We start from the raw sequence: 23,157 nt of genomic DNA on the forward strand, positions 1-23,157 counted from the left end.
CTTGTTTTCTGCAATGTGTTGGCCTTTTTGTCTTGTGTCACCAAAGAGGGCCGGTGGCATCGCTGCACTTACATATCGGTGAACCTGTTGAAGGCTGTCTGTGTGACCAGGGAAGAAGGGCTCAAGCACATGCACTTATCCTTGTGAGATAAAGAGGTGTTGTACCAGTGGAGGTCTGGCTGGAGAAGTACAGATGTATTATTCAGTTTGGCTGCAGCTCCAGTCGGACGTGACTGAATTTACTAAGGAAGGAGCGGAGACTACAGGTCTTACATAAGCTACTCATGAGGACGTCATTAGTGCATAGTAGAAAATGTTTGAAAACACACACACGCAAACACACGCACGCACATGTGCACACACAAACACGCACATGGAGTTTTCTTGGAATGTTCTTGCTTATGGGGAATCAAGGTGCAACATCAAGCTTGTCACGTTGTTACAATGACAACAGCATTCTTTGGTCGGTGCTTACTAATGATTTTCTGTAATAAATTGTAACAATCTTTGGATACCTGAGTGGATTTTGCGAGTCAGTGAGTGCAGCAGAAAAGGACGAGTTAGAAACTCTGGTTGTTGATTTGTCTTTACCCTTCATAGTTGGACGAATGGACTATCAGCTATTATGGAGACAATCTATATCGATTTTAAGTGTGTGGGCTGCTGTTGGTTTGTAGATATTAACAACTCTGAAAGAAGCAAAACAGTCTGAAAGTCTGATTTTGCCCTGAAAAAGATTGTAGTCTGCAGTATAATTCTTAGCATCATTGGTGGCTGAAGGAGCCTCTGACATGTCACCACACTTGACAAAAGCAGCACACCAGCTTGGACTGAAAGCACCACAGCGGAGGAGATGATGATCTGCTTCCTTTCCACCAGCAGGGAAATGGTTGAAGTGGTTCCTTTTAGGGTTCTACAGTATGAACCTTGGTGCCATCTAGCAAAGAAGCCTTGGTGTTGACCAGATTTTAGCACGAACAGTAGTAATCAAGAATGCATCATCAATAATGGGGCGTTGCACAGTGCTGAACAGAAGTGTGGAACAACACGCCCGCTCGTGATGCGCCTTGATCTTAAGAAAAATATATAAAAAAAGGTTAGAAGTGGCATCTTATAGACAGTTCCAGTCCAGGCCATTTCTTGACATCCCTAACACCCACTGATGTCATCACAGTTCATACTAGAAAAATAGGCATTTTGTTCTAGCTGGAAACTAATATTTGGTTTAATATTTGGTGTGCAAACCAGAATGAAGCTGTTCCCTGTTGGTAGAAAAAGGGTCACCAGAGTCTCTTCCCTGAGCAGGCTGCCCAGCTGCTGTCAATCAAATTGTTCACTGTTTTACTCTCTTTGGCTTAATCTGTGTCACCATATCTGGAGTCATCTTCATTCAAAACATTCTGTCCCGTTTCCTCTGCCCCTCTGCTTCTGTCTTTGACTCTGCTCTGTTTCGCCACAGCAGAAACAAAGATGGTGCCTGAGGTGGCAGATTTATGTAAATATTCCATTCATAATGCAGACGACTGAGAGACTTTGTGTTTATAGTTCCAGGCTGTGCAATATATACACAGACAGACAAATATCTATGTAGAATTGTGAATAAATAAGGTGTGAATACTTATGTTTGTTTTCATTTGTGGTGCAAATCATTGATGTTGAACTCTTGACAGCAAGGGTCAAACAAGGCCATTTTTCTTCTTGAATCCAGCACTGCTGTTCATCTGTAGTCTTTCTATTGCTGGTCTTTACCACAAAAAAATTAAGTGGTATTTTTGAAAATCATTCCTGGCCATGTCTTTAATGCAGAATTTTTGTGTCAGGATTTTTTAAGTAGAAATTGGCAAATTTTCAGATTATCTGCTCATGACTCATGAAAATTATAGAAAACCCACAGCATTCTCTCTCTGTCAGTCTCTTCTCTCTTGCCGACCCCCCCCCCCCCCTTGCTTACACATATTCACTAGAATTATCTTGGTCCTTATAGTTATGACCTTTGGCTGCACCTCTCTGCGGGGTAGGCTTTGGCAGCAGTCCCCATTACTTTATCTGAAACTTGAGTGAGAATGTCATTGACTATCTGCATTTTTCACGTGCATTTCATTCATGGAAGGCTTGATATCTGAGTGGTGACATAATGGCTCACTAAAGGCCGAACAAATTTGATGGCAAACTTGATCACCTTGTTCTAATAGAGATTAATGAAGTTATTACTTTGTGAGGCACCTTAAGCAACGGGACGAAAACAGTAATGCAATATGTCCCTTCGACTCGGGATGATGTGCAGCTGAAGATGCAGTCCACTATCAAATTTGTTTTGGCTGTATTGACAAAATAACTCATCTACTGCCCACTCAGCCATGAAAATGTAAGCAGAAGAGCAGAAGAAAAGAATGAGCTCCATTTATATGCTACACCCAATGTAAAATGCATAGCTGCGATTCACATCAGAGTCGACTAGGCACAGTTACATATCAGGGATGCCGCGTCACTCTTTACAACGGCATCCTGTTGCAGTGTCTCCCTGAGTCCTGCACACTGCTGCAATGTGGAGACACAAGCACGCAGCCTCAGGACGCACTGATGCTCTGCTAGCAGCTTGTCTAATTTTCTTTCTTTCATTTGCACTTCGTCTTTCAGCATGAAAGCAACGACTCTGTTTGTGCGAGTCGACGCATAAATAGACTGTATGAATAAATAATGTGAATGATAATGTGATTTAGTGCCTGGAGAGAGGAGGCTGGCAGCAGAGTGTCAATCATCATCTCTATGCATTTGGCTGGGCTTACACCTCACCTTTCTGACACCCTCTCAAAGCTTAATTGTGCTTTTTGCTTCATTTACACTTTCAGTAAGTGCCTATACTGTGCTCCAGTCAAGGTGAGGGCACCTGAAGAAACTGCTTGATCGTCTTGGAATATCTATGATAGATAATGTCACACGTTAGGATGTTTTTGTTGTTGTTGTGATTTATTTATTTTTTTACGTTCAATCATTAAAATGATTCATTAGTTGCTTGTTGCGAACTTTCCTCCATCAGCACCATGAAGCTCAGGCTCTAATCCAAGCCACAATCAGTGATGGGTGGGCCCACTCAAATACAGGAGTGTGTGTGGTGAAACTTGAAGGCATTTGGATTTTGCATAAATATCAAAATTGGCTACGTCCCCACAGTTGCATCATGTAACATGCCATTTCCTGTTGCCACCAGGTGGTGCTTCGACCAGTCCCCCCCCAAAAAGTTAATGAGTTCTTCCCTCCTTACATGATCTTTAGGGTAAATATGCCTCAGTTTTACCATCATCAGGCTGACAAAAGACAAACACCACTGAAAACACAACCTCTTTGGCGGAAGTAACAAAAACAGACATTATCACATGCACGTGTCCTCAGACTTTGGGAAAAAAAATGCTGATTCAGTGTTTATATCTGGCTCCACTGGAGCTTAAACAAATAAGAGAAAGAAACAGCAAGAGTGGGTTTGTATGACAGCGTTCATAAGAAACTACTCTGAAGACCAGCAGAAAAGTGAAGCCGATTAAAGTTGCAGGTCGATTACATTCCATCATTGTCTATTTAATCATCACCTTTATCTAATTTGCCTCTGCGTCCCAGGTCCCTTCCTGACGGCAGAGACGTAGCAACAGCCAGACAGAATGAAAATGAAATGTAGTCAGTTATTTTTAGTGAATGAATGAGTCTGAACTCATTCATATAATCTGATGAATGTGGTATTGACAATTTAAGGCTAATGATATGTGACTCTTCTTTAAAAGCTTGTTGTGCCAGCTGCATGTAAATGATATCATGATTTGTGTCCAGACAAACACAGTTTTGCTACTTTGGCACCGCTTCTGCTTCTTACTACTCTGGGTTTGCCTTTGATTCTCACCCATCCGTATAATAATGTTTCTTTTCATAGTATTATATCATATTCATTACATTTATTTTCATCACATTTCGTTATATTTCAATAATACTGCGATAGATTGGCGTTGGCGTTTAACTGTATTGTTGTTCAGAATCATCTTGATGAGATGGATAGGCAAGATTCAGTATCTCTAGAGCTCAGTGTGAGTTGTGCTTTGTTAAATGACCTCATCAGGGTGAGATTATTTCTATGAAAACACACATGGAATGAAACCATGCAGGTACTGCAAAATGCCGCTCTGTAGTCCTCATAGACAGTGTGTGTGTGTGTGAATTAATCTCCTGGTCAACATTAGCGGCTTTCATCTGGACACAGATTGTTCCCATAACTTCCTGACTCAGACAATGTACCTTCACCCAGTTTAACACGAAAATCCCAGATTATGTCTCTAATGGACTTGCTGTGTTATTGTTTTATTCTGTAAAGTTTAACTACATTGTCGCTCTAAATCTGAGCTTAATGGCGGTAAGCAGAGTAGTCAGACTGTTGTAACTTTGTGTGTAGTTTGCAAGTTTCCCCAGAGTACACACACGCATTAAACCATTTAATTGGGGCGATGAGGCAAATTGCTGAGTCAGCATCAAATTAAATGGAGGCTTGCAAAGTGGCTGCTGACAGGTGCCAAAGCAAAGATTGCACACATGCAGAATTGTCTGTTATTATAGACAGAAGGGTTATAATTGATGTAATGTATGCACATCAACTTTAAAGCTGCAGCTATTAATTATTTCAGTAATCAATCAAATATTTTGTAGATGAATCCAGTAATTGGATAAGAAATACTTTAGCTTTGTTTCGCCTTGTGCAGTAAACATGGATTTGATTAGGATTGGGAGTCCCGTGGTGACTCTCTTTATTACCGCTCTGGTCGTATCACCATACGATGATTCTGCCTTAATCAATATAATCAATATATTGCAAGAAAATTTATGAACGAGACGTCAGACTCTGTGAAAGTGAAGCAGAAATACTTTAGGGAAATCAAGAAGGAGACAATCAAAACCTAAAATTACTGTAACAAAAGATAGAGCCTATAGTGTCCAGCGCTATCTGGAGCCCCACATGTTCCAGGGTTACAGGGCCTTCATATTTGAACAGTGTTTGGTCATCAGCCAGCACTGCAACACGCCTCTGCTAGATATTCATGAGCTTGTTTCTCTCCTCGAGTCACTACGTAGTCATAGTTTCCACTCCGTCCTTCTCCTTTATCTGCTTCCTTTTCACCGGGTGTTTGTTCATGAGGTTGTAGTGGATTTACTTAAGTATTAGACAACTATTTGCTGTGTGTGTATGTGTGTGTGATTTATTTAATGTATCTGTTTTTGTTTTTCTTGATGTTAGCTGATGAGTCCAACAGTGTTTGACAAGTTTTAAAGCCAATGCCTCAAATACACAATTTCCTAGCAAATGAAAGGTTGTAACTTCCTGTAGTGATCACAGTCCTTTAACAGACGAAGGGTCCGCTTCAGTACTTGTTTATATTCTGTGTTTGCATGAAAAGGAATTATCAGCCAACACGACCTCTCAGTGGAAGAGCCAGTGTTGATGTTGCGCTCGGCTGTGCGCAGCAGGCCTAAAGTCAACAAAATTCTTGAACGACGTAACCTGATCACCCTACACGCTACCACCTGGGTAGAGAATCAGAACGTTCTGATGGACCTCCTTCAAGATACCCCTGACACTTAAGATGTTACCATAGTGACATCATAAAAAGTCCTCCTCATTCCTGTTGACAGCAGAACTGCTTAAGCACCATGTCATCCAGAGACCCAGAGAGAACACGTCAGTTTGGCAGATCGAGACATTGGGGGTCCCTAATCTTTGATGTTTGCTGGGTTATGTAAAGCCCTTGCATGTTTCATCCCGGGGGGCATCAAAGACTCCTGCCAGCTAGGGCTAACGTCGACACAGATTCATGCACACTCCCAGTTTTTCCCATCAAGTCACCTGCCAGCCCCTCGGAGCCTGGACAAAACCCAGTCCCCCTGGCCCTCCACACACAGATGAGGAACTACTGTATATAGTTTTATTGCCAGATGCAGGAGAATACAAGCTGACATACAGGAGCATTTAATCGTGAATTTCAACACCTGCGATAACACACAGCATGCTGGCACACCATTTAACACATTTAAAGCTGTCCCAGCCAGTGTTTTCTCTCCTCATCCCCATCTTCCTCTCTCGGTTGTATTTTTGTGCGTTGGCTCGAGACAGATTGCTTGTTTACTTGCTTCTCAATGGTGGTTAAATGTCTGGAAAGCATCCAGGGTATTCCACAGTTGCTTGCCAATTAATTGCCGACTCAGTGATCTGTGTGCGATCTCCTTCGCAACTCTGCAACTACTTAAAAAACAACAAAAGCAAAGTCTATATTTAATCATTGGGATGTATTATAATGGCTGTTTCCTGTGCACATGCTGAGAGTGGCCCTTAACCTTATAATAACTGCAAGCAGTGTAGATAATACACATATGATAGGCCATAAAATGCATGTGCGTCAAACAGAAATGGTTACGTTTGACTAAAAGAATAAAAGAAACACTCAATATGATATATGTGGTACCATCTTGTTAAATATTAAATCATGTCTTCTCTGTCATCAGTACCCCAGTGTGATGACTCAAGCTATTATAAATGCATGTGCAAGGACAAAAGATGAGTTTGATATTAATAATGCATACTGTTAATAAAATGGTCATTCTTCAACTGTCAAAACAGTGTTCCCTCTTCCTGGGAGTCCTGGCAAGCTCCCTCCATCATGTGTTTCGCCTCACTCAGGTGTGCTGTTCTCCTCTGTTACCCTCTGCAGGTGTTCGTCAAATGAGCCCTAATTTAAGTAACACCATTGGCCTGTGCATGCCCTTTATGACAAACAAGCTCCAGCAGAGTGTAATGCTCCTGCGTGTTGTGCAACCTCTTTGATCATTCTTACTATTCTCTCTCTCTCTCACACACACTCCTTCTCTCTCTCTCTCTCTCTCTCTCTCTTTCTCTCTCTCGATATAGTGTGTCTTGCTCCAACACGCTGTGAACAGGAGGCACGCAACACAATATCGTGGACTCAAATCTAATTTTACAGCGCGCATCAAGGCTGAATGAATAAGCAACATCATTTGCATATTTGTGAACATCAGCTGTCAGGTGCCAGTGAGACGTGTACAGTATGTTTGCAACTGCTTCTCGTGCGCAAACGCACGTTCAACATAGAGCCCTCACATTTTGAATTATTCATCTAAACTCTGGATTCAAACTGGTCATGATTGTGACTGTACGCTACATTTCCATGCAGGTCTTTTATGAAGGTTTGCTCTAAAGAGATGAATGCTGCATCTCATCCTCGTTTCCATGATGAGACCAGTTTCTATAATGGTACCAGTCTACCCTGGGAATGAAGTCATGGCTGCTGCTCTCATGTATTATAGAGCATACTGAAACATGAATTTGATCAATCTGCAATGAAAAAAGGTCCCTGCCTGAAACAAATTGAAAATTTTTCATTATCGTCAATCGGGAAAAAACCCCACAAGATGACATTTTACACAATTACACAGGCCTCAAATCATACTAAGCAGTAAAACAAATGGTGAATTTTATTCTCATAAGTCAAATCATTTATCATAATGTGCTTATTTAAATCGAAATATTTGAATTGTTGGACACTTTCATTAACATTAAACGGACCTTGGGGGAGGTATTGGCTCTGCCAGTTCTGTTCTTGTGTTATATAATCGATCAATGCTGTGACGAAGGTAGGATTGGGCACAAAAACAATTGTAGATGGTTTGGTATAAATACAACTGGTTTGGTTACTTGAGGTTACGTCTGGATTTAAACTACCACCTCCTTAAGGTAGCATTTACAATAATAACCAGGTAGTTGGGGTTAGGGCGTGAAACCCTATTTCCTGCTGACCCAACAATTTTGTGTGTGTGTGTGTGTGTGTGTGTGTGGGTGGGTGTGTCATGTCATCTGTGAGACTGATGTTGGACCGTTCTCAGGACAAAAAAAGCAAGTGAATCATTGGGTGGTGACTTGTTGTAAGGTTAGTTTAAGGTTAGTGTGTGTGTCTGTGTGTGTGTGCGCTTGACTAGACCTACGGCCTTATGGCAGCCGTCAGTGTTAGCTCACTAATCCAGTGGCTGGAGAGATAATTAGACATCGCACATCTAATCAGGCTCTGCCAGAATATATTGACAGCTGTGTCTGTATATTCTCTCTCTCTCTCTCTCTCTCTCTCTCTCTCTCTCTCTCTCTCTCTCTCTCTCTCTGAGGACATTACATTGACTCACATTAATTCTCTGAGGAAATAAAGACAAGGGAAATCTTTCAAAAAGCTTGAAGTATGATTGAGCAGAATGCTGAAATGGCAACACAAATGATGTAATGAAATGCGCAACTCTTCAATATAATTATCTAAATGCTGGGTTCTGTCGGTGTGTGCATGTGTGGGATATCACAGGCTTCTGGTGCATGTTTTGTGTGATGTAATGGGCAGCAATCAGGCAGGCTGGGAGGCAGTCCTTCAGCAGCACTGATGATCACACGTAAACCATCATCACAACATGCCAGTGTCACGCAGTCACATCACTAATCTGTGCTACTGACTGCCAAAGCATTGGTTAATATGTCCTAATCTCCTCATGCTCTCAGTTGCAAACGCACATTGACCCTGGATGACGGTGCTTATCACAGGTCATGCCTAGAGATTCAGGAACGGTTCTTTTCCGGCACTCTGAGGTTCAAATCTGACGGCAGTGCTAAGACAGACCTGTCTTGTTGAACATGAGAGCATCTGTGGCAGCTACTGTCTGAGCTTCATGCACAAAATACCACAGCAGCTGTGTTGCCAAGAGAATTTAGCTTTAGTCATATGATATGAGCTGCAGTAATTTGCACTGATCCGTCAATCGGTCGCAAAGGGCTCAGCGCAATCATTCAGGCATGTTGAAGCATAACCTCTGACTTGCTGCATGCCACTCACTGTAGAGCCTTGTAGAGGGAGGATCCTGGAGGGAGCAGGGGACATTTACTTCCCCTTGGTTTGCACATAAAATGCAGTCAGCGAAGGAGCCAGTTCCCCAGTAGTGAATTCATCCACTATGCCAGCTATCAGAGTTGGTTAATTTAAAAAAAAAGATTTCAAGGCATTCTGTTGCTTTGTTCATGGGATCTGCTATCTAAGAAACCATAAACAATAAAACTACTTCAGCAATTAATGAGCTGTAGAAGTCATGTGACCCACATAGATGGCGATTGCAGACTGGCAACATCTGGAATGCAGATGCTGTGAACTGGTTGGGAAGAAATAGTGCCCCACATGTATGTATTTCTTAATGTTTTATGGTTGATTGTAAACCAAAGATCCAGCGCTGTTGCTTTTGGGGCACCAAGCGTGCAAAATATCAAATGTAGATTACGTCAAGTGGTTTCATGGGCTGACAGAAGAATAAACAACAAAAAAAGGAGTGTACAGTCTCTTGTGTGCAGGAGACGACGGTCGCATCCCCACCCAAATGCACAACCTGACCTACGTCAAGAGCATTGACGCGGGTTGAGTCAAGCAATAAACTGTTCCAGAGATGAAGGCTTCGGCACCTCAGCTCCCTTCTTTTGCCAACAAATGTAACAAGAAATGGGTTGGGTCCCTCTGCCCTTCTTGATGGTTTCATAAAGACGACGATATGAAGAATTCACTAGTATTGTTTCATTCTTATTGAAGCGTTTTCAGGGCAAATCAAGTATAGGATGAATATAAGATGCTCCTTGAGAGGACAGTTGGATCACTGGTTTGAGTTATTAGCTTGCTACAGCAGGAAAGCGTTGTTCTTAGATGTGGCGTTGACTTTTTCTATTATTTTAATTGAATTTAATGTTTGTCTGCTGATTTTATTGACTAAACACATTTTAATTTGTACTTTGCATGAACAAAGCTGTAATGCACATGTTCAACATTAGCTAAGCTATACATTAGCTTGCTGCAGTACTAGCTTTCAGGGGACATTAAAGTGTACAGATTTGTGTTCGTAGCGTATATATATTTTTTAAAAGATAAATGTTTAAAGGGTTGGATTTGCCATATTGACTATTCTCCATCAAAGTCCTTGTGCCACCGCCTGCTAGCTTTCCTGAATCTGAGAGAACAACTTGGTTGTTTTTTTTTGTTTTTTGTTTTTTTACATCGCTACTAAATTTGGAACGGGGGGGTGGTAATCCGAAAATTTAGACTTACCTTGGACTTGTAAGAATTTTGATCAACTCTTGTTTTTACTATGGACAGCATCAATAATTGTATTTTCATTTCAGTATTTTCTATTCATTCACCCTGTGTCTTGAATTGGGTTTGATTTGTAACTCAACTGTGCTCAGCAATAGAGTCTCAGATGTGTGTTTTCAGCTGTATTTACTGGCTCCACTGCAGTGTGTTGTGGCATGTCTAAGCATAAACATGAGTAATGCGTGCTGCAGAGAAAATCAGGCTAGCTGTTAGAAATCTCAGGGTTGGTTGAGTACACAGTTACCAGACACACTGGCCTTAAAAGATACCAAGCAGGCATGTCCCTGAGGGCTAGTTCACACACCCTATTCTCTACAATGTGAGCAAAGAGATTAGATGAGAACACTCTGTTATGATTTAATGCTTCATTATGATTTTACAAGTCCAGTGCCATTCTTTAACATTTCATATGCCTACTACAGACCACAAAGACCCACTTTTGCTTTACCGCTGTGTTTTGGCCTACTTTTGTTCATGGCTCTGGAGGGTTCTCTATCAGCTCTGCACAGCTCCTCCCACCTGTTATGTTCCAAACACTGGTCCACTATTATCCGTTGTCATTGTGATTCCATTGATTCCTCTGCATGCTGACATCACTAACAAGCACAGGGAGGGAAAGTGAAGCGTGGGATAGTCGGCGTTGGGTAGGGAACATGACCTATTTACCCACCCACTTCCATCAGTTGAGTCATGTCTCCTGTCGTGTCACTTCCAGCTTAGTCGATCTGTTCCACCTAACACGTTGGGCTTTTAAGCATACAGAAGTAATCCACGCCAATCTGAGCCATGCAATCATTTTAAGTGCATGCGGCGTAGATTTAGACAACCGTCGGTATTTTTTTTTACCGCGTTCAGCTAAATAAATACTCCATGAAGCTTCCTTGCCTTTCTGACTTCCTCAAGGAAATGTATCGGTAGCAGGAGAAATCTACCGTGTGTGTGTGTGTGGCCGGACTAAAATGAGCTTCATTAATGTTCACATCTAGTTCGCTTCACTGCACATTTGACCTCATTGCATAATGTTCACAGTTATTCTTGAGGGCAGACAAGGGATGTGATGGGGGTTATTCTGAGGACAGAAATCTGGTTAATGGCCTAATACTTGCATTAAAGAGATTACAGACACCTAGATAGGCAGCAAGGGAGCATCATTTCATCCCTATTAGCGGCTTAATTTTTTTCACAGTGTCTAAATTAAGAAATATGCTAACTTTAGTTGTACTTCCAAGAATAGAATCGTTTATGTTTTCATGATCTTAAGTAGGAACTGTCCATCACCTAAAACCACAATTGCTTCCATTATTATCGACTCTCATAAAAGAATGACTGTGACCTCTTGTGCCGGTCTCAAAGCGTTCCTTTGTGTCTCCATCGGCAAGAAGACAGTTTAAGCCAGCTGGTGTCTGAGAAGATGCCTTTAATCTCACTCCATTCCCATCTCTGATGTGTCATACTGGGGGAGAATATGTAGGACAACATCACTTTCTTCGCTTTGAATTTTGGGACTATGGCTGCTCTTGCTAGACAGGGTAAAATTAGCATGGCATTATTAATACCAACTTTCAGAAAGTCTAAGTTGTTGTTTTTTTTTCCATTTTGGCTGAAGCGTGATTCCTTGATTTCACTTTGATACCAGATGTCCCTCTTCACTGTGACGAGAGCACATGTCTTGGGTGTCTTCGGATTAATGGAGGAGGGATAACTTGAAAGAAAATAGAAGTGATTTTTTTTTTTAAGTCTTTCAACTTCTAAACGCCATCTAGCAGCTCTCCCACCATGGTGGTTAATGCCAAAGGGCCTCCATTGACTCACCATCTATAATTCAAACATGTGTCTGTTCTGTTTTGGCAAGGGACCATCTCCTGCACTTCATTTCTCCTCCAGCTACCTCCTGTTGTGATGCTGGCAACGATGATACTGGATGATGTTCTGATATCAGTCACTTAGAAACTTGTGTTAAATTTGGCAGGCTGGCTGCTGGTGTGTGTCCCTGTGTGTATTTATGTAATACATGAGAATATATGTGCATACATCACGCTGTGTGAAGTAATGTGGTCCTGCAAGCCTACAAACAGACAAGCTGTTGGAGTGTATCACCACAATTACAGTGTGACGCCCTCATATGTTACTTTGAATGTGGTCTTTGCTTCTTTGTAGCTAATCTACTCTCCACATCATCAAAACAGAGCACTCTATATGGAATCACCTTCATAACAGCGTGCTGTCTGCTCTTGTTTGAAGTGTTTATACTGTTTAGGACTCCATCCACAACAATCAGTCACAAGGGCTTTTAGCCACCTTCCTCGACGTACAACAACATTGGTTATGATTCATCCTCAGTCCCCCACGGGGCCTCAAGAGCAGCAGGGTCACCAAGTTGGCAGACACATCCACAACCAATTCACAAATACAACATTTCTCCATGTTATGGCTCAGCCATCTGGAAAAATATGTATCATTGTTTTTGAATTATTGCTGATTCACATTTCTGGAAAGGAATGTCATTAAAAACAGAGATAAAACTGAAATGGTGATGTGTGTGTGTGTGTGTGGGGGGGGGGGGGGGGGGTTGGAAGGGATCTTAACCAAACAAAGTTGTTTTCTCAAGCCTGTACCATACCATCTCTGCAGTACCACATTACTTCATTCAGAGAGTGGTACTTAGAGTAACATCAGGTGCCCAAAAAGAGAAGAACAGGCTAAATAAAATAAACCACTGATTTATGTTTTTGCCTTCATTCTAAAAAGACCTGCCTCTTCTCTTCCTCTGACTGGCTCTTGTGTTGGAGGGATTTGCTCTCAGTAGACCACAGTCCAGCTCCTCCTGAGTGGTTAGAACAATAAGGCCCTTTAGCACCCACATTTTTGCCTCACTCAAATATGAATAAATGGTTGAAACAGTCTTGCTCCATGCTAATGGGAGCAGCAGAAACATAGCAGGACCTTTATATTTTTCAGTAGTGCTGGAAGATTGTTGGAACCACTTTTCAAGGGCGTATTATGATTTCAAGCTCTAAAACGGCACGGTGGTGCAGTGGTCAGCACTGTCGCCTCACAGCAAGAAGGTACTGGGTTCGAGCCCCGGCTCCAGTACAAGGTCATTCTGTGTGGAGTCTGCATGTTCTCCCTGTGCCTGTGTGGGTTCTCTCTGGTACTCCAGCTTGCTCCCACAGTCCAAAGACATCAAGAGGGGACGAGGCTGATTGATACTCTAAATTGACCGTAGGTGTGGCTGTGAGTGTGAATGGTTGTCTGTCTATGTGTTGGCCCAGTGATGGACTGGTGACCTGTCCAGGGTGAACCCCACCTCTCGCCCGAAAGCTGCTGGGATAGGCTCCACCCCTCCATGACCCTTAACAGGATAAGCGGAAGAAAATGGATTGATGTTCAGCTCTAGTCCAAGTACAGTACACACAGATGTTGCCTTTCAGTGACCATTAATTGCCTCAATAAAACCATAATTCTAATGCATCATCTCATCGAATGATAAGGACAAAAAAAAGAGGGTTACAAAGCCTTCAAGGTCACTGGCCTGGAGTTTTTAGTCTCCCCCAACCGTCTTCATTTTGTTTTACAGTCATCAGTGAAATAAAGTTCAGCTGGTCGTCAGAGACGAGAAACAAGGCGCCTCTGAGACGTCTGTGTTTACACCCCAGTGCACAGTAGGTCTGTCTTATTAGAGTACAGATTCATTCTGGGCGCGCTGCTGTCTGAACCCTGGCCATTTCACACACCGTTTGGTGCCTGTGACTGAGATTTCTCCACATCATTACAGCCTAGTCACTAACGCGCGCACACAAACGCACACACGCATGCATACATACACACAGAGTGCAGGAACCACCAAGGGCCAGAGTGTGTTTCCAAGCTTAATTATGTTCTTTACATTCAGTTAAGTGAAGTGGTGGTAACTGATAGAGTCGAGCCTGTGAATGGAGATCACGTAGCAGCGAGGAATTGAGATACAATCACAGATGACAACTGCCACATTTCCTGTAGCAAGTGGTTGAGAAGCTTCCCATAATTAAATTACGACGCACATATTTACACCGTAGATTCAGGCACTCGTGAAATGATGAATCAAAATGCCTTTTTTTTTTTTTTTTTTTTTTTTGAGGTGTCAGTAACTTTGCCATCAAATGACAAAAATCATTAAAGGGATGAAAATTATACAGCAGATGAAATGTTTCAGTAATGCACCTCTTCAACAATTTGCATTATTATCAAGCAAACTCCTGCAAAGAGTCTGGCAGATGCTCAATTCCTGAAATTGTTTCAGTACTCTGTTTCGGTGCCATATTTAGACTTTCATTGATGTATGAAGTAGACTTCTGTGCTTGGATAATAAAAAGATCTGCAGTTATTTTCAGTGTGTGAGAGAATGCATGGCAGTGCGGATCAGTTGACAAAGACTTTGAAGCCAGTTGTTACACAAAAGTTGAGGGGTTATATGACAAACGGCAGGCATTCGGTCTGCAGCTAATTAGCTCCAGCATTTATAAGAAAGATGGGGACAGAAGCCGTGATGGTTTATCGAGGAACCGATTGGCACCCGGCTTGCTATAACCAGGATATTCTTTCACCCCTATGTTTTAAAATCAAATTCAACACTTTATAAAACCTGAACAAAGATGGAATACCCTTTCCTGAATGAATGATATTTAGGGCAGGCATATGTTTTATATATCATTCCCAGTAGAGTGCTGCAGGGATGACGTATGATTGTAGCAAACACAGAATCTAGCGACGTTGTGGGTTCCCATGACAAATACCAGTGGGATTTTTTAAATGAGATTAGTGCAGAAGTAGCAGATCCTCATTTTACTTTCTTGAACATTGTGGGATGGCATGTTTTTGACCTTTTCGTGAACTTCTCAGTCAACATGGACCTTTATTGTTTTTGTTTGGGTTATTGGCCTGAGTAGAGGTATACTTCTTGAATTGTGTTACGTTCAGGGGAAATGGCCCAAGCAGTCTGTGGTGATTAGAACCAAGCATCCATACCATTTATGGATGCCCAGAGACCCTGATTATAACCGTACTAATTATTATTTGTTGTTGTTGTTTATCTGAGGTTACGATGTGAATCATGCAAATATTGGTGTTTGCATTTTGACTGGAATTCAGATTTGTGACTCAAATTCAAACTGATCTTGTTTAGCGTTTGATGATGTGTTGGATCGAAATTTGTGTTAGCACAGCTCTCAAGACTGTCTGCTGACGTGACTTTGAAAATAAAGAAGCTCTATTTTTAGAGTGCCATTTAAATCGTCACTTCTAAAAATGCCACGAAACACCGTGGTACAATTCTACATCTTGACCCTCCGCATCTAGTCTGCATGCCAGATTGCAAATCACTCACGTTCCCTGATAAAAGATGTGACTCATGTCCTCAGGTTTCGCTCTGTTAATGTATTGCTTCCTGACCTGAATGCTGGCCTCTGGTTCCAAAGGGGGCGGAATAGATCGCACAATCATTGTCACGGGCCTGCCAGTCCACCATATGACGGCATTCCAGCCCCCTCCTCTACTGCTACCTTAAGTGACTGATGGTTTCTTTCTCTGTAATACCCAACCCCCATTCTCAGAGCACATTATCTCCCTCTCCCTCTCTGTCTGTATCTTTCACACACACCCTCTTATGTGTGTGCAGTCTCCATGGCAACGTGTGGTATCACTGTGGCACTGGTGGCCCAGCATGCTGCAAGCTGCTGTTGTAGTGGATTTACTGTACCAGTGTGCGCCCAAAGAGCAGGCAGCCAGCAGAAATTCTGCCAAGCTGCTGAATGGTTTTAGCAGCAACACTTTGAGCTCATTCATTTTCCCACTGATAATATTTCTCTTTATCACCTCACTAAGTAACAAGAGGTTAAACCAAAACTCCTGCTTCTACAGATTTCATTGATAGATGAAGACAGTAATTTGGCAGAACATCAAGTATCTCAATATGATCACTGGAACGACGCTACTATGCAAGTTTGCCCTCAATTAAAGACCAGGATGAAGGTTAACCTCCTCATTTATTCAGAGTTTGTCCTTGAAGGCAACTTTTCTTTATGAATTCACATATTCATTAAAGCCTCAGGCTGTAATTGGAAGAGATCGCTTTCAATGTTTGGCTGTATTTATTATTACAAAGGTCATCATAATGCTCAACCACCGCGGCGCACAGGCCTGTCACTTTTTCTCTGGAGTGCTGCTCTCTAGTGGTCAGAGATGGGAAGAGGATTTGTAATGAATTCAGGCTGCAGCTACTTCCTGTACAAATACATTTACACAGTTAGACACTGTAAATTCTACCTCTAAGTCTTTATATGACAGCAGATGATGCAAGTGAACCCTGCGCTCTGACTCTGTGACTTTGAGGAACATGTGTTAGCGGCAGGATGTATCATTATCTCGACACGCATCATACTGCATTTCAGTGGGTTGAAAAATAAGAAGTAATGACGTACTGCAGTTATGGGGTTTGTACAGACTTTGCATGCTGTAATTACATTATATGTCTGTGTGTGCACGTGTGTGAACCTTTTCAGCTGTCTATGTGAGGACCAACTTGTCATACACCATTTGGTTCATATTCACTTTTGGAGGCAACTTTTAAGGACAGTTGTGGGATTCAGACTTAATTTTGTGTTCAGGTTCAAGTTAGGTTGAGGTTCAGGTTAGGCTAAGGGGCTGGAGAATACATTCCAGCAATGAAGGTCCTCACTGAAATAGCTGCAAAAAAAAAGTGTGTACAGTGAAGGTGCCCCAGGAGGCCACAATAGACTCTTGTATACTACGGTAATTAATGTACCCGTGGCACAATGCTACACACACACACACACACACACACACACACACACATCTAATGCAAACACACACAGCACAGTGTGTGCCCTTGCTCCTTTCTTGCCAGTGTTCCTTTCCCACAGTCTACTAGATGTGACTCTTAATGAAGAAGTTGTTTGTATTTATTGGGACAGAAACTTTATTTGCATTTAAATTAAAGCAGAGATCTGTGCTTTTTCAGCTTTGCTGGGTCTGATTTTTCTGACAACTTATTCTTCGGTTCTTCGGTTGGACTTCAAATGAACCAAAGATAGCTTGTCCACTTTTGTGGGAAAAAAAGACAAAAGCCATCTTTGGCTATAGAGACGCCTGCATTCAAAAGTTGCCGAGCATATCATCTGTATAGGATTCATGCTGTATTTTTATCATTGTATTGTTGTTTTTAGTTTAAAAGATAATACCGTGACTGAAGAATATCTATGTGAAGCTTTCTTGTCTATTTGGAATATGTCTCTGTTCTTGATCCACTCTATGCTATTTATTCTCTCTCTCTATCAAAGCAGCAGTGGATGTGAGACAGCACCATCAGAGGGACAGACATTATCAGGCTTGTACTCTTTGGGACTTCTGAAGTGTCAGCTGAGGCGTTTGACCAGCTTTGCTGGTACACAACCCTCATCACTCTCTCCATCCTCCTAAACATCAGCGGTTAATCAATGTCAACCAAGTATCAGGAGCAGCACGACAAACCCTGGATCTGCTTGTGTCGGAGGATGTGTTTGCACACATTTGCATAGATAGAGAAGATTAGAAATCATTGTTTGAGAAAACTTTAAAGTCCCAGGCAACTAACTAATGTAGATTTTTTTTTATGTTGAAAAAGATCACAATTGCATCATCTAATTATCTTTTGTATTCATAAAATAATTCAAATTTTAAACGCTAAGAACGGCAAATAATAAAAATTCTGTCCAATTATCCTCTGTTCATTTAAGCCCAGGAGGACTTTAACTGTGTTTTTGCTGTCGTGTAGTTCATTGTATATCAGACAGGGCCTGGTTGTGCACTGTGATGCAGTGATGGGCATCAGTAGGTTGGACTGTTGTATATTAAATAGCATACAACAGCTGCAGTAAAGGGCAAATTCTACAGAGCGCTGCACTCCGAATGGCCTTATTGTTGAAAGGTGCAACATAAATAAACGTGCCTCCAGGAAACGGGGTGAGTTTCGCTCGTTGGTCCACTATTTTTTTTTTTCTGTCGGGGAGAGAACGCCACATAAAACTTTGACAGGTTCTGAGAAAAACTCATAACTCAGTAATTTATGTTTGCCCTGGTTGTTCTGTGCCTTCATGATATGAAAAGTAATATGCAGGAGGTGTGTGTGTGTGTGTGTGTGTGTGTGTGTGTGTGTGTGTGTGTGTGTGTGTGTGTGAGTGAATGAGTGAGTGAGTGAGAGAGAGAGAGAGCTCACAGATAAGAGTGTCCTTATTCATCACTTGTAACTCTGTATGTTGTTGTGGTGATAATGATGCCACAACAAGCAAACAACCTTTGGGTGGCCATATTTTCTCATGCGTATGGGGTCAAAGGTCAGACGGGTGCATCGAACATCTATGTTCTACTATCAGGAACCATTTACAGAGAACATCAATAATAGTTAACAAATGCTTGGATGCTTCACGCCATTGCAACCACATCCCCCATAAATTGCGGTACTGGTATTGGTACCCATTGAATAATTTATTTTCCTATTGAGACTTTCAATAACCACAAAACAAAAAGTTCTCATAGCCCTCAAGCCGATGAGAGTTGTCCAAGATACTGTATTTCACGCTATTTATGTTTGTAGAAAACTTGACATTTCAGTTCACTGTTCGAACAACGGTCTAAACTGAAATTTAGAGACAAATCCAGGAAGTTCTCTGTTAGAGGGTAGAGTTCTCATCACATTTCACTGCAACTTTTTAATTTACATACCAAACAATTGTTTCCTATGCTTTGAGTCAGCAGCCGGATTAATGTGCGCAAGCCAATGACCAGCATTGTGATACATCATGCACTTTTTGTTTTTTTGTAGTACTGGTCTGTACTGTGCACTTCCTGCAGGAGTTTCAGCTGATAGTCAGCCCACTTGCTCCCTCTAGTGTTCACAGGGGTGAAGGTCCACTGGTCCTCATTAATGAGACTCAATCTCTGAACGTCCAGTTTGTCATCACAAGCTGTGCATCATTAAATCTGCTCAATCATACTTTGAGTTCATATGTAAACAAATTTGTACTCCCAATATTTATTTTTTTCAATTTTTTTTTTTTAAAGTGGAAAGTATTTCTACTCAAGTCTTGAACTAAAGTAGAATGTTGAGATATCTACTGGAATATTGACATTTCAGAGGACTTTGTACATTTGTCTTCATTCATCTAAACCCCTCAGCCACTATGCAGGAAGTGTGTTGCTGAGAATATATGATCAAACACGACGAATATGATGCGGTTCATATTTGAAGCCTGCCAACCGCACAATATGAGGACACAATTACAGCAGCACAACTGCAACACTCCCCAGCACTGGAATACGCAGACGTTTTGTGTACTTTCACTTTTGATTCAAATTCAACATCAAATACTCCTATTTCGTGTGTCCACTGGTGCACACTTTCTTTTCTTGTGTTTATGCTTTTTCTATTTTGTATTTCCTCAAGTTTATTTTCATTTTATTTATTATTCATCACATTCTGATACTCTGCCTATCCTTTGCTGCTGTAACAACTAATGTCTTTGTCTGTGAGAATGATAAATGGTCTGATCTTATCATAATTTCCCTGTCATTTAAGGAAAGGATCCGTGTATTTGTCAGGCTATCATGGCTTGTACAGGCCTCGTATGCCATGGTCCCATGCTATAGTGTGTTTTTGTCGGTCTCCTGATTTGTAAAGCATCCTCTTCGGTTTCACAGAGCAGAGTTGTCCTTGTAAAAATACATTTTTTGCTCCTAATAGCCCTGCTGTTGTCTCACTACGTCGATATTTGTCGTTCCAAAGAGGAAAGGCCTGTGTAACCAGTTTAGTCAGCGCATTATCGGATCACTTTACATCATTTTTGTAACGTGAGAGCAAAGTCTTCTCTGCTCCAAGAAGAAAGTAGCGTCTATGTTCCATCACTTTTCTTCAATCTGACCCGCAGTAAGCGCTGCCGTATAGAGAACACACGCACACGCACACACAGACACACACACACACACGCACACACACAAACACACACACGGACCAACACGACCTCTAAATGAATGTTTAATGAGCGTTTTAGAAGTCATAATGGCATGTCGCTAATGTCCTGTAATGATCTTCCTGTTTATGGCCACGCCTCGATGCTTTATTTTTTTTTCTCCCCCACGACGCATCTGACAGTTGTCTGGCGATGGTTTGAACTTTGCTGCGTGTAGACGAGCCTCGAGTTCCGCTTCAGGACCGCAACTATTCCCAGTTTTTGCTTCTCCGCTGTAGAGAATCATGAGTTTCCCTCTGAGAAAAACTGTATCTGGTAGGCTGCTCTTCTCTTTATACTATTTGATGCACTTGTTTTGTGGTCCTCTTGTTCCTGGGGGCGGTTTAGAAGTTTTAGACAACTGGTTTCTGTTGGGTTTTCTTGGTGAGCAGCGGTTGTCAGGAGCTCTCCGCGGTGCTGAAGCTCTTAGCGACGTGTAAGCGCCTTAACTTAATTATGACGCTGTTTAATTCGATATTTTCACTTTCAGACTAAAGCAGATGTCTATGTTTGAAGTTATGATTGATCATAACTTCACTTGCTTTCTTGAATCCACCTTTTACACATTTATTTATTTATTTGTTTGTTTTTATTTTTTGCAAGACGACTAGGAGACGCCTCTTCTTGGAGCAGCAGCCGTGAGGTGTGTCACTGGCGTGGAGTATCAGTGCCATGTAATAGTGGACATCTTGGCTGCGACGGTTTTGCTCGCGAACTGTAGATGGCACCATTGGTTAGGTTGTGACTGAGCTCCAGGTCCAGAGCTGAGGAGGAGACGCCGGGGGGAGAGAAGAGGCACCAGGCTGGGATTAATAGGAACAAAATCAGTGCCACACTTCAATGTGAGTTTTATAGTAACTCGACTCCAACTTGTAGGTTCGAACCTCTGTTGTGTTAATTAGATAATTAGACCATTTAGCAGGATGGTCTCGAAATGTTAGGGGAAGGTAGATATCTCAACGCGTAGATCTTCACATTTTTTCCGTCAGATTTTATGATGCTGATTTTAAATTGTGGCCTTTTAGGGGTTTTTTTTAATTCTTTACTCAGTATCCAAGTTACATGATCACCAATGTTGACAGGCTGTATATATACATATATACACACATATATATATATATATATATATATATATATATATATATACATATATAATATATATGTATATATATGTATATACACATATATATGTATATATATGTGTATATATATATGTATATATGTATATACAGTATGTATAAATCAATATGGATGAACACTGAAGGTTCTTGTATGAATTTGTCTCAATATAAAATGGCATCTCCACCCCTTTTTACTCCCCGGTCTCCTGATAGACGACAGCCAACATGGAGATTAATTTTGTAACTCCCTCTTCCCTGCACCCCTGCTCATTGTCTACCCCCCCTCCTCCACCCCCCCCCCCACGCGCACGCACTCACACACACACACACACACACACACACACACACACACACACACACTCCTCCAAGTTGTAGGTGGGATGCTCTCAGCGGCGCGGCGCGGCGGAGTCTGAGCTTTGCTTCGGGGCTCGGATGCTGCATCCAGAATGAGGCGCTGCCCGCTTTTACCTTAACGCCTCAACCTCAAGAGAGGAGAGAGAAACAAAGGGAATCTCTGGAGTGACTCGTTCACATCCTCCGCGTTGTCTCTCGGAAACGGCGTGTAAAAGTCGCCTTGTTAGACTGGAAGGGATCAGGCAAACTAGACAAAGAGCACGAACAGGTGTCTCCATCCTCTTGGCTGCGCATTTGAGCCTGATTCGGGACCGTCGGGCCACTCGACCACCATGTGCGCATTAGTTTAGGGGGATGATGCTGAAGCGCTCTCACAGAATTGGTTTGCGCGTATTTGTTGTCACGCCGAGAAAATGATACAGTTGGAGGAACATGCAGCGCGCCCGGGTGAAACTCTTTCTACAGCTCCACGGTGGAACGTGTGGTTTTTACCTTTTATTAAGTTTGTTTTTCTTTTTCCTCGGGGATGCAACGGACAATTCCTGCATAAAGCCTTAATTCACGAGAAATGATAAATTTGGACAGAACCTAACTGGCTTTACCGCACCACTGGAAGTGATTCATTGTTTTTGTTATTTAACGCACCGTGGTAGCCTATATTTAGACTTCTCCTGGGCGTTTTCTCCCTGAACTCCCCTTTCTGGATCTAAAGGGGGGTGATTATTTTAGTTTCTCCGGGAAGTGTTTGTTACCAAAGCGTTGCCAAACTGGCCATGGCTGCAGCGATCGCCAGTTCCCTCATAAGGCAGAAAAGGCAGGCGAGGGAGCGGGAAAAGTCTAATGCCTGCCGCTGCGTCAGCAGCCCCAGTAAAACCAAAGGAAGCTGTGAAAAACCCAGCCGACTGAACGTTTTCTCCCGGGTCAAACTCTTTGGCTCCAAGAAGAGGCGAAGGAGGCGACCAGGTCTGTTGTGCACTTTCATCAGGCCATCATTGTCACGATCACTGCTCCTGAGCTAAGGCGTTAGCATTTTAAAAGTCTTCTAAAAAAGACTGAATGTCCTGCTCTATTTTTGTGTAAGATTCCAAAGATTAATGACCCTGCCAAAGTTGGTGGGAGGGGGGGGCTCCATATGAGGTTTGTCCACAGAGAAGTCACCTTTAGCATTTCAGACTGCAGGGGGATATATTAAACTCAAGCATCATCCTTCACAGTCCCATTCAAACCACACTGGACCAGATACAAATATGTTTAAGTTAATTTTGGAAAGACTGCTGTCACTGCTAGTGAGTGTTTATTGTTTACATGAAACTGGATTACCAAAAATCACTATTTTGTCCAAAATTGATTGCATCAACACATTTTAACTGTGCTAGCCATAATTTAAATTTATTAATTGACTAAAATTAAAAAAAATACTGCAGATGTCTGAACTTTAAGCAG

At 42.0% G+C, this 23,157-nt stretch overlaps 1 protein-coding gene across 3 annotated transcripts in view; it reads left to right on the forward strand.

Moving 5' to 3' along the window:
* fgf13a (fibroblast growth factor 13a) overlaps nt 1–23,157 on the forward strand; it is a 97,690-nt gene that overhangs the window by 50,384 nt on the left and 24,149 nt on the right. The window contains exon 1 of one of the 3 annotated variants that reach the window (XM_086221879.1): nt 20,470–20,515. The exons of 1 other annotated variant lie outside the window; for it this stretch is intronic. In XM_086221879.1, the coding sequence (XP_086078005.1) occupies nt 20,485–20,515 (31 nt within the window). In that variant the 5' untranslated portion in view covers nt 20,470–20,484. Of the gene's footprint in view, nt 1–20,469; nt 20,516–21,755; nt 22,678–23,157 lie in introns of those variants that run through there. One more of the 3 variants, XM_086221878.1, reaches the window with a different exon arrangement.

This window comes from Aulostomus chinensis, chromosome 13 (genome assembly GCF_037954235.1).
Source record: "Aulostomus chinensis isolate RoL2024-O1b breed Wild chromosome 13, RoL_Achi_v1.0, whole genome shotgun sequence".
Taxonomy (NCBI): Eukaryota; Metazoa; Chordata; class Actinopteri; order Syngnathiformes; family Aulostomidae; genus Aulostomus; species Aulostomus chinensis.